General features: G+C 34.9%; 1 protein-coding gene across 8 annotated transcripts in view; it reads right to left on the bottom strand.

Annotated features, from left to right (window-relative positions):
- znf385d (zinc finger protein 385D) overlaps positions 1-12,593 on the bottom strand; it is a 288,683-nt gene that overhangs the window by 72,067 nt on the left and 204,023 nt on the right. For all 8 annotated transcript variants that reach the window (XM_088601649.1, XM_088601651.1, XM_088601648.1 and 5 more), the window contains one exon: positions 3,929-4,071. In XM_088601649.1, the coding sequence (XP_088457775.1) occupies positions 3,929-4,071 (143 nt within the window). The remainder of the gene's footprint in view (positions 1-3,928; positions 4,072-12,593) is intronic.

Raw genomic sequence — 12,593 nt, forward strand, 5'->3', positions numbered from 1 at the left:
ATGTGTTTTTGAGAAAGATGTTTATTTTTCTATAAGGATTTAATTTTTCTTCGAATTATTACACCTCACTGAAAGGTTAGATTTCTCTCATATTTTCAGTGTAACATCAAGCTAATGAACAGAGATATTTGTTCATAGCCTTTTTTGCTCATCTTTACCAAGGGTGCCAATAAGGCACTGTACATATTAAGGACATCCAATTATTGTATGAATACTAAAAACCTGCCTTTCAGATTTGTAAATAAACAACTTTACTGCAAAGGTATACTACCACAGTTAGACAATGTATAGATTCTAAAAAATAAGCCCCAAATTGGAATTGTGAGGAACACCTGAAGAAACTAAGATACTGTAGAAGTAAATGTGTTAATTTTTAAATGTAATGCAAATGACCATTCTAGAATTTGGAATGAACACTTTTAATCCACTGCTATTAATCTGGTTATTAACAGAAACAGAAGCCTCATTGATTTTAGCTTCAAATGATAAATTAAAACAATATAAAACACAAATTTAACTGTTCAAAGTATTCCCCTAAGAACTCTGTTTTGCAAGTGTTTTTTCAGTGAAGCTTCCAATCCAGTATGTCTTTGAAGTCTGTGACAAAATTATTAATCATTAGCATTCTTTCTCATTCTTGCACTTTCTATTTTTTAGAAGAAAATATCAACCTCTCATGGGGAACTTATCTGTTGTATTTTCGATTTCTTCATGCTTCTTTGCCTGAAGAAAAACATTAGCTTTAAAATGATTGCTGTGAACAATGCAAGTATAGCTTACACCTTTGGGCAATTTACTGTCCAAAACTTTCTGAAAATGCTACTTCAAATTGCTTTCTTGAAAGAATAACACATACCCAGTTAATAACTGACCACAAACTGCTGTATTGTCTTCTTTGACACTGACATCAAAACAGGAGCAAGCTACCTCCTGGACCCAAAAGGTATTAGATAGGTCAGGTTTTTAAACTCACATAAAAACAACACATTTGTTTTAACCAATGCTGCAAAAAGAATGAAAAATAATAAAACAGCTAAAATTAGGTGCTTTGTTTTTCTCCTCAGCAGTACCCATTCTGTCAAAATGCTCCTCTGAGAGACGTTTTCATTAATCAGAACAATACAGACTGATTTGCATCTGTTGTTTTAAGGGGAAAGCCTGTGATTTATCAAGAGAAGAGAAAGAATTATTTATTAAAAGAATCTGAGTAGATATGTTAAAATTAGCCTAATCTTAAAAAAGAAATTGTTTAATATTACAGGTCATGTCTATTAGAGATATAGTTTAATCACGTGTGGTATTCTCAAATATTTTTTTAATAAATTAAATTCCCCCTTCAATCTAATTAAATAATCAAATCCACATAAAACTCATATATTTACGAAAATTAGTCACTGCTTAAAACAATTCAAATATATTAGCAGACATCCCTAATAATAATAATATCCAAAGGGCTGTGTCTTTTCCCCTCTGCTGTACATTTTGTTAAATGTACATCCAGGAGAATGCTACACATTGGTGGTGGTGGAAGGGTGTCCCCATTACCTGCAAAGTGCTTTGAGTAGAGTGTCCAGAAAAGAACTATATAAGTTTAAGCAAAAATGTTTTATTAATTATTAACTAATGACAGCATAAGCAAACACACAGACAGACATCTCATTAACTTTTCTGATGACACAGTCCTGGTCAGTTTATTAAAGGACACAGTATACCATCATGGGCCCATTCTAAATGATTTTACTCATTGGTGCAACCAGTTCTCCCTAAAGTTAAATATTTCAAAAACAAAGGAACTGGTTATTGATTTTAGGAAAAATACCACACCCCTCAACCCACTACAATTGATGGTCAGCCTGTTGAAATTGTCGATGACTATACTGTAAGTACTTGGGACTGGTCTTTGACAAAAACCTAAAATGGGACAAATGTTGTGACACCATCTATAAAAAAGGCCAACAGACTCTTCTTTCTTACAAAAATCAGTTACTTTTAAGGTAGATAAAACTATTCTTACATTTTTTCTACAAATCATTCATTGAAAGTGTCTTAACATACTGTACTGCTTCACTTGCTGGTTTGGCAACATAAGTACCGGTAATTGTAATAGGCTGGGTACATTAGTGAATATAAACGGCAAAATAATCAGGAATAATCAAATCAGCATCCTTTACAAAGAGAGGCTGACTAAGAAAGCCAAAAGCATCATGGAGTGTGTGTCTCACGCCCTCCATTGCGAATTCACACTTCTCCCATCTGGGAGATGCCTCTGTGCCCCCAGGTGTAAAACCAACAGACTCAGGAAATCTTTCATTCCCACTGCAATTACACTCTTAAACAATGCAAAGTAACTACCTTGTCTCTTGTTTCTTTTCTCCTGTAACACTTTTCTCCTGTATCCTGTAACACTGTATTCTCTTCCCTTTTGATTATGTTTTTTTGTCATTGTGTTGTGTTTGACTGTGCTGTAAAACAAATTACCCATAGGGGACAATAAAGCTTGAACTGAATTGAAAGCCATTATCTGTAAGCAGGTAAACTGTTAAATATTGTTTTTCAGTTATGGGAAGCTTTTTAGTGATATAAAATGTGACTAAATTATAAACCACCCATCGCATTATTTGGCATTGTTTATTTTTAGTCATACCAATCATTTATCTAAATATTTGTCAGTTTTTCTGAATATAATTACGTCCACTGTGTTGTTCTGCTTTGTCCACTTTACTGTACATTCTAGGGATGGATAGGCCTTAAATTATTGCAACCCCTATCTGAAATGTGGCTTTCTGATAGATGGATAGAACTGCAAACCAAACAAAAATGAATGAACAGTGCAATACATTTTTGTGGTTAAGAATATATAATGTTCCGCATTGTAAATTTAATACATTTTAAATATAGAATATAATGTTTAATGACGCACTCAGAAAATATGATCTAAGACAGAAGAAAAACAAATGGAATCACATTGTTAAAAATAAGAGCTAAAAAAAATGTCCATAACATTTTATTTTAGCATAACAGGATTGTTTAAAAACAAAAATTAGCTACTGTTTTTGCTGAATTCTGTAAATCTATCATCAAATGTATTCGTTTTATGTAGAGTAGGAATGTTACCATTGCAGGTGGCTTATGGTTCTTTATTCAATCTGAACTTTTTTCAGTACTTGCACACATTATATCAAGCATATTCACATGATATACTGTGTAAAACATCATAGCCTGGTTCTTTGTAAAGTGTAAAGGACTAGTTATGTGTAGATGTCTGAAAAAAGATGCTAAAATCCAGTGTCATTATCAAATGTGTAGAACACATGAAAAAGATATTTTGAGAACATTATACTGTAAGTAGTGTAATCATATAATTAAAACACAAATATTGTAATCAAGCTTTAAAGGAGAAAATACTTTTATTAAACCTGTAATCAAAGAGAATTGATTGAAAGGAGATTGTATTAGAAATGCACAAACTATTTATATGTAAACAAACCACTGAAGTACATTTCACAGCACTTCTTAAATGCATCTCACCAAAAAATTAGGTTTCAACATCAGTCTTGGAAATACAATTGGGATTGAGTTCTTATTGTATATATTTAGTACATTAATAAAAGCCATCAAGGAAACTGTAATACCTTGAATACAGTTACTGTAAGGCTGTAAGGTCCCTAAGGCCTTATGAATTGGCAGAAAGAATGTAAATCATTTACACTGTGCTATTATTATAGATCTTACTTTTCTGTTATCATAACACATTGTGTGTGATTCTGTATTACTGTTTTTAATGATTATTGTCAAATTGTTCCAGAGATAATCCGAAGCTTATTCAGCTGTAAGCAACTGTTGTCTTGATAATAATCTGCTGGTCCTGTTTAACCATGACTCATTTTTAAATTTTATTTTTCCCTGCACTTGGCTCATTATCACTCACCGCACTAAAGTTGGGGAAAAGATTAACTGCAGACGTTGTATCCAGTGGAAATGGAAGAAATGGTTTCATATCCAGAGAAGGCTGCATTGCAGGCAGGGGAGTTCGCACCAAAGCAGGCAAGACTGCATTCTGGCATGTGTTACCTACAGTAAGTGGAGAAACAAGACTAAAGGTTACTCACAGCATAACTCTTAACAACAGTGTAAATTGCATGTGAAAATAGATATCCTGTGATTACATAATAGAATGCTTCTTCACAATATCAGACATTTCCAGACCTCTTATGGAATCCACATTATTAAAAACATTATGTAATCCAAGGCACATGAGAATTTACTGTACTGTATGTTACACACTTTTGCTCTCAGGTTAGCGTTTCAATTCTGCTCTATTATGATCAGGGAATTCTAGAGCCAAGACCCATACTCTTGAGTTAATTTTAAGTGTGAATGATCATATAGTTCTGACATTCAGAAGAGCTGTGTAAGTGAAATGAGACAGCAGAAGTTCACACAAGAAATCGGGAAGCTGAAGATACCCACTATTCAGCTCTCTTTAGGAATTTGAAACACACTCTGATTTAAGCAGAGTAGCCTTGCATTTATGCCACATTTAATAAAGAGCAATTTACTGAGCTTCAAAGGCCCATCTGTTAATTGGAAGTTTCATCATTCTTCATAAGTAACTAAATAACTAAAACATAACCATAACAATGTTATACAGTGAGAGTAAGAACAACATTGACTACAACACTTCTATACAGTATATATATATTTTTTTTATTGTGTATACTTTAATATATTGTTAGGGAATATTTTTTCACACCATGTATAGGACTGGAAAGAAAATAGCTTCATTAGTTATTCTTATTTAAAAATGTTCAATTATTAAGCCTATACATTGTTTTATTACTACTGTACAACAGTAATATGCTACTGTTACAAAGCATTAATCAGATGTACTGTATAACAGAAGCAAATTGTTGAATATTTAGCATTCTTAAAACAAATGTACATATTGCTTGTGAACTGGTTTTGTATGGACATAAACTTTGATGTGCTTACAGTAGTGTATTCACATTATACTGTACTGTATATATATACAGCATGTTATAACCCTGTTGATTCGTTGTGTAGCATTTTTGTGTACCAATATTTACATACACCCTACACACAATACTCAGGTCTCTTCAGGATTCTCAAAATTAAAATGTTGATCCTTTAAAATCCATATTATTGATATATACTAGTAAATTGTATCAACAATGCTTACAAATAATTGCTTTAAAATGCAGTAAAACTAGGTATAAGTATTTTTAGAGATAACACTCTACAGAAAAGGAAGTTATGCTTTCTGTGAAGTTATCCTTTCATACTGTACACATCATACATCACTGAAATTAAACAAAGTAACAGAACAAAACAATTGAGTTTATATTTGCATTTTTAGAACACAGTGCAAGAAGAACAATGTTCTGAAGTTTATTGTATTCAATCACAGAGGGTCATTATAGTTGGTAAATTTCAACATAATGCAGGATTAATTTAATGAAGTCCTTCATTTTACCTTCAAGCCCAATCCACAACTAAAATCTACTACTTTCAAATCAATCAAAACAAACAAATATGCAGCTATAACTATACTAATATTTTTGCTGTTTTTGGTTCTATATTATAGGATAAGGAGATAACAGGTTATATTTTAGTCATAGTCTTTCCATAGCTGTACTGATTATTGTGTATGGCATGCTAATTTAACACACAACAAAAAGCATATATTAGTCTGTGTTTGAAATGCTAACAAAGTCCTAGTCTTACATCTGTGCAATTAATGTTGAGCATAAAATGCCACAAACTCCAAAAGAAGTATGGGTTTAATTTTTTCTCTTTGTAAATAAAAACTGTGCTAATCAGCCAGATGTCATCATACATAATTAGCAGATAATGCTCTGTGGACCAGGAAGTATGAACTGCCCCTACAGGCATTATTGGCTAGTTAAGGATTTCCAAAATAATTACTAACACATCATTAATCACCATAGCAAATTTTGTTATGTAACCTGGATTTCCACTGCTACTTCATATTCAGAAAAGATCAGTTTATAGATGATCATGCTCCTTTTCAGGCGGAAGTAGCAAACTTTCTCAAAGTCTGTCCCATTTCTTGCACAAGGAGACAACAGGGAAATCAACACTTAATAAAATAGAGCACAATCCATCCTTCACATAGAATATGCATGGAATATACATTCTTCAAACTTTAAGCAATACTGCTGACTAAAAAATAATGCAATGAGATATACTGTAGTCCACCAGTGGCATGTTATAAATGTAAAGCTAACCTGATTAGAATCAGAGTTCTGTGTACATGGTGGGCTCCTCTTTTACTAATAAACCAGTAGGTTTAAATTGACCATTTACATTTCAGCTCTCTATTCTTTGATTAAATACCAGTGTTTTTAGACTTGTGACATGTGTCTGAAAAGTCACACAATATATTTTAGTCAAAATTTAATTTTAAGAATAATTTTGTATTCTACAGTAGAAACCTTAACTGTGTTAGTTTGGCCAGTGGTCAACTTCCTTTGTGTTTCATTTTTAGAAATCTGAAAACACTTCTTAAGAAATCTGAAAATATGTTATCCTGCCTAACCGGAAATGTAAATTATACAGTATGTTAAAACTACAAGGTATGAATTTTCTTTGATTTTTCAGTCTGTGTTACAGTGTTATTGTTTTAAAACCAGTGTAATGGAAATAACCAGGTTGTTTTAATTTACTTCACATTTCAGGACATGATTAGTTTTTCACCAATCTATCAGACAAATTACTGAAAATGATATCCATATAGCCTCTAGCTCAAGGGGACATTTTGCTGAATTTGATGACTTTCACTTCACATGACTAATAAACCACGGACATGTTCAAGGCTTTATAAGATCCTTGGATTAAATTGTAGTTCTTTAAAAACATATCGATTTATTTCATTTGATTATTATTTTCCTTTTATTTTATTGTACATTTTAAATAAAATGAAAACTGAATAAGTCCTTGCAACAGCATTAAAGAAAGTTATATACAGTAAAATAGCTTTCTTTTAAATAACCGTAATACTTAAAACATGGTTTCTGCATTAGTTGGAAAAGCAATTGCATATTCAAAAAAACTCCTTAAATCCTTATTAAGTCCAAGGAGATTTAAGTGTTTTGAACATAAGGAAATTATGTTTAACGGGAAATATATGTATATACACATATCTTAAGGTTTGATAAACAGACACTGCAGGTTTAATAATAAACAGATGAGAGTATCATTCACTATGTAAACTTGCATTAACTTTCATTTGTTCAATTTTTGTTCCTAATGCATTAAGACAGCATTGACATATTCCAGATCCTGGTTTGTTTCTTTTCCCTATTTATGTGGTCCATTCTCTAATGCTGTTTACATGCCTGTTTTTAACCTTGTCTACTATTGTATCATCTGAAATTCCATTCTCTGAGCTACTTCCTGTTTTTTAACTTCTGTGGATTATTTTTCTCCCTGTTGCCTTTGAAGTGATGTGAGGGTACAATTATAAATTGGAATGGTAAATTGTGAGAGTATTTTGATGAATGTTAGGAATCAATGAAGCATAATTTACAATTATTATATTATTAATTGATATTGCAACGAAACATGCATTTCAAACAACAAACACAATAGAATAGTCTTGTATAGTTAAATCACATTTATATTCTTACATAGAAGTAATTATATACTGATGGAAAAAAGAAACACAACATTTTCTGGAATGAGAATACTATAGTTATAACTCATGTACAGTATTTTCAAAAAAAGTTGTCAATTTGTTTTAAGCCCTCTGACCAGCAATACAGTTTGTGCAGTGAGGCATTGCAACTTGCCAATCACACGAAAGCTCGTTAGGTGCACTTTTACCCAATGAGATCCAGGTGGAACAATGCCTGAGCAGGTCACTTTTAAAAAGGCCTTAATTCAAAGCTTAGGTCACTGCAAAGAAAAAGGCCACACTTAGTCAGTTCTTCTGTGGATTTCATAGTGCCTCAAATGTCACCAGAAGCAAGGGAGAGGGCCATTGGCATGCTGCAGGAATAAGCCGCTCCACTGTGTCCTAACTGCAGAGAAGATTTCAGTAGACCAGCAGGACAGATGGCCGTCCAAGTTCCGGTCACCCTCGAGTGGCCACACCAGAGCTGGACCGACACATCAGACTGGTCCATCTCAGAGATCATTTCATATCTGCCACCTGTACTGCTGCTGCTGAAACTGCTGGAAGACACAATGCCTGCATCAGTGCCAGGACAGTGAGGCTCCAGGCTGCTAGCCTTAGAGCAAGGCGACCTGTCAGAGGCCCGCTGCTCACACCTCCTAAACGTTACACCCGACTGGCTTGAGTCAGACAGAGGCTGCGATGGATTAGTCAGCAGTGGCATCAGGTCCTCTTCATGGATGAGTCACTCTTCAGCCTGTTCCACACAGATGGGAGGGCCAGAGTGTGGAGGAGGTGTTGTGTTTCTTTTTTCCTTCAGTATATATTTACTATAATGAACTAAAAAAATAAATGTATTTGGAATAATAATTCAACTGTAATGTAAATAAAGAAGTTTTATACTCAAAAGTCATTTGGCCAAATGTTCCTGATGAATTTAAACTTCTTGCTAAGCAGACAGCCCTTGGCTGGGTTGGTCCATGGTCCAACGTGGCAGCTGCTTGCTGTGTGCTGGAAGTGTTCCAGTGCACAGAGGAGAGACAGAGAGTTTTGCCCAAGTTAGCATCACTGAACTGTTGTCTTTTAAATAGTTATGTCTTGGATCCTGCCACAAGTGAGATGGGCAGGAGAACTTGGTTCATCTTGGTTGCAGCTTTTTGCTGAATATACAGTACCTGAATATTCAGGACATTGACATAAAGAGTCTAACTGTCTTATTTCTTTAATCAGGAGAAAATAACAGTGGGTTTGTGGAAGAAAAAATATTCCTTTGCAGAAAGAATATCTTGGGCAGAATTCACTGATTCACTCTCCAGGACTGGCATCTTGGAGAAAGGTTAAAGTCCAGACTAGGACTGCTTGTAGTCATATGACTGAAAAAAATCAGAGGTTAATTGGAGCCAGAACATAGGTCAGAGAGTTAATGTAATTACAGTAAGTGCTCCCGAGCAATTTTCCCTTTAATTTTTAATGGCCGGTGTGTGCAAAAGTTTCAAGTTGTGCTAATTTTTCCCCCAGTGACAAAAACTTGTGCGCGCTAAACTGAGTGTATGTAAAATTGTAAACCTGAAATTATTTTTTGTTAATATAGTCATTCTCATAGAAGCATAGAGATCCAAAAGACGGGGACAGCGATTCAATGAGCCCAGTCATAGAGACTGAGTGTTCAGCAACATGAGCAGTGAGGTACGAGACTACAAGAGCATAGACATCTCATGTGTCTCATGTGGTCAATTTTGCATTTTTCAATTGACGACCATGTTTATTTTATTATTATCATATTTGTTTTGGAATTTAATTTTTTGAGCGCAGTTCAACTTCCTGTCTGCGCTGATTTCGTAACCTGTGTGCACACAGCTTAGAGGGAACATTGCTCCCGAGATGTCACTGGAAGCACGATCCAGGGTGTAACCTACAGTAAGTGCTAGGTGGGAGTCGACTGAGTTGTTGAGCCAGCAAACAGCTCACAGCGAATTGCTCAGAGCTGTGCATTAATGGGACTGGAGAGTGCAGATGTAAACAGTTGCTGTGGTGACCTGTGGCAGAGAGCCTGCACTAGGGTGGGTGTTACAATACCCCTTCATTATGCATCGAACTCCAGGCAATGCAAGAAAATGCACCTCAGCGTCCTGCCTGGGAGACAGACACAAAATGGGGAATGGGGAGAAAATGGTCAGGAAACAAAGCATAGTTCCAAGAACAAGCAAGGAACAAACTCAGAGATAAAACCTGAGGGGCTCAGTGTCCAATCTCAATGACAGTAGGCTGACCTCTATCAGATCCTAGTATTTACACTGAAGAGCACTTGGAAAAGGTGTGATCATGACTCCAGGTGGTGTTCAGTATAAATATTTGGACATTACGGAGCTTGGGGTTCTGCCATTCGGAAAACATTCTTAAGTTCCACCTCTGGAGCACGATCCAGGAGTATGAGAGAACCCAAGTGCTACTGTAGGTAAGAGGCAGTTGAGTTGGGGAGCAGGTAAACAGCATACAGGGAACTGCCCAGAGCTGAGCACAACCTAGACTGGAGGGAGCAGAGCTGTGATTGGTTGCCATAGTGACCTACTGTAGGGCTGCAGACTGCACTTCCCCAGGTGTTACAGTTGTTACAGTTACAGGTGTTACCCAGTGAAAATGAATTGCGTTCTAGCTTTTAAGGTATGACATCCCATTTTATGATTGGTTTAGGCTACTATCAGGTATAATCCTGGTACCCATCCTGCACGTCCCTCATAGGTAGATCGGCTGTTGGGTGATTGACTTTGACCTTTGAGCCTGTGTCCTAGCAGAATGGGGAGTAGCTAAACTCAATGGACCCCACTGGCATCATGTATCATTAGGATGCTTCTTTTCAGATGGGGCCTCTTTCAGACAGGTGGAGAGGTGGCTCTGTGGCTAAGGATCTGCGCCTGTGACTGGAAGGTTGTTGGTTCGAATCCCACGGCTGGCAGAGGAATCCTACTCTGTTGGGCCCCTGACCAAGGCCCTTAACCCCAACTGCTCCAGGGGTGCTGTACATTGGCTGACCCTGCGCTCTGACCCCAAGCTTCTCTCCCTGTGTCTGTGTCTCATGGAGAAAAGCTGGGGTATGTGAAAAGACCAATTCCTAATGCAAGAAATTGTATAGAGCTAATAAATAAACATTATCATTATTATTACATCATTAAGCTGAATACCTCTGCTTTAACACAGAGACCAAACTACTCTATCAAGTAAACAGAATATTTATTACAAATCTTTAATGAGACTAACAGTAATTGTACCTATTAGTGTACAGTATATGCCTTGCCACTATACTGTAGCTTTATCTCAGGAGGCAAAATAGTTAATTAACTCAATTTGCAACATTTGGCCTTTTTTTTTACTACATGCAATCTGTTAAAATAATAGTAGCAGCAGTTTAAAGTCGATTTGAAAACATATTGCTTTATCTTTTTAAACAATATACTAAATCTAAAAACTGGATCTGGTGGAAACTGAACTACAAAGCTGGGTAAGATCTGTGGTTATGCAGTATATCCCTGCCATTATCAGAAACTGTTCATTCATGGTAAAGATTGTGGTGACCCAGATCTCAGAAACACCAGGTGCAAGACAGGACTACATCCTGGAAGGGATACCAGTCTATTTCAGAGCACAGAGCCAAACAAGAAGACAATTTCCAGACACTAATTAATATAGCCAGCAAGCTTTTGGAAGGTGGAATGGAACTGGAGAACCATAAAAAAATAAATGCAGACATCACACAGAAGGCTACTCTAGACAGAACTGAATACAGGACTTAAGATATTGCAGGAAATGGTTCTAACCATCATAGCATTGTGCTACCCGTGCAAAATATTATTAGAGTTAATGTCAGACTCCTGCATGATACTACTCTAGTCAGACAATAGAATCCACTACAAGTATAGTTATGAAGAATGAAAATGTAAATGCGGGATTAATGTTCTTACATATCCTCATATTCAAATTATGCTTTTTGAAGTATTGACCTAATTTGCTGTACAGTCATTGAGAGAACTATATCCCAAATACACTACACATAGTCTATGTATGAGAAAGTATTTTCCTTATTACTTAATGACATTGTAAAATACTACTTAATATGAGCAGTTCTTTAAATTATAACATTTTCAGGTGTTTTATTGAATTGTGTTGCCTAATCATTTGAAAGCTATTTCTAAAAGTATAGCCCACAGGCAATCTGAAAAGAAAATATTTAAGACTTGTAATTTTTATAGGACTCAAAAACTATTAATGTAAATACAATATGCATGCTTTATTGACAGGAACTCAATTTACTAATCTTGCTAATTTAAAGTTAATTCAAATTTATAACAATACCAATAAAAAATGAATCAACTCATTTCAGCTGAATAAAAACACTAAACATGTTAAAATGACAAATAAAATCTGCCATGTCATCATGTTTTCAAACATTTTACCATAACTTGGTTTCAGTTGAAGGATTTTGTTTCATATAGCAAGTGAGAGAATAAGAGCCTTATCAAAAAATAGAGGGGTATGTCTAATGCAATTTTATAATTATATTGTATATACATTTGAAATAATTTTAGTTGCACACCATTTTCTATATAAACTTTCTAATAAAAACTTTTACTGATAACATTTTTGAAAACCAATAGTATTTGTGTGTATATCCAAACTACAATTAATGTTAAAACATTGCCGGTAAAATAATGAAAATGCTGATGGTAACTGGGAAATTTCACATTTTCAAATATGGCACTGTTTATCCCTTTCACTCAAAACAAAAATATTATTTCATTATTTTACCATATGCAATGTTTTACTGTAAGTAAAAGCAATGATTATGCACGTGTATCTGCATTTATTATATCTTAGTATGCATTTTATTGGTCTCTGTAATATGCATATTGTGCTATTCAACAATGAATGTGAGAAATCTCCC

Source organism: Lepisosteus platostomus, chromosome 12 (genome assembly GCF_059453375.1).
Source record: "Lepisosteus platostomus isolate fLepPlt1 chromosome 12, fLepPlt1.hap1, whole genome shotgun sequence".
In the NCBI taxonomy this organism is placed as follows: Eukaryota; Metazoa; Chordata; class Actinopteri; order Semionotiformes; family Lepisosteidae; genus Lepisosteus; species Lepisosteus platostomus.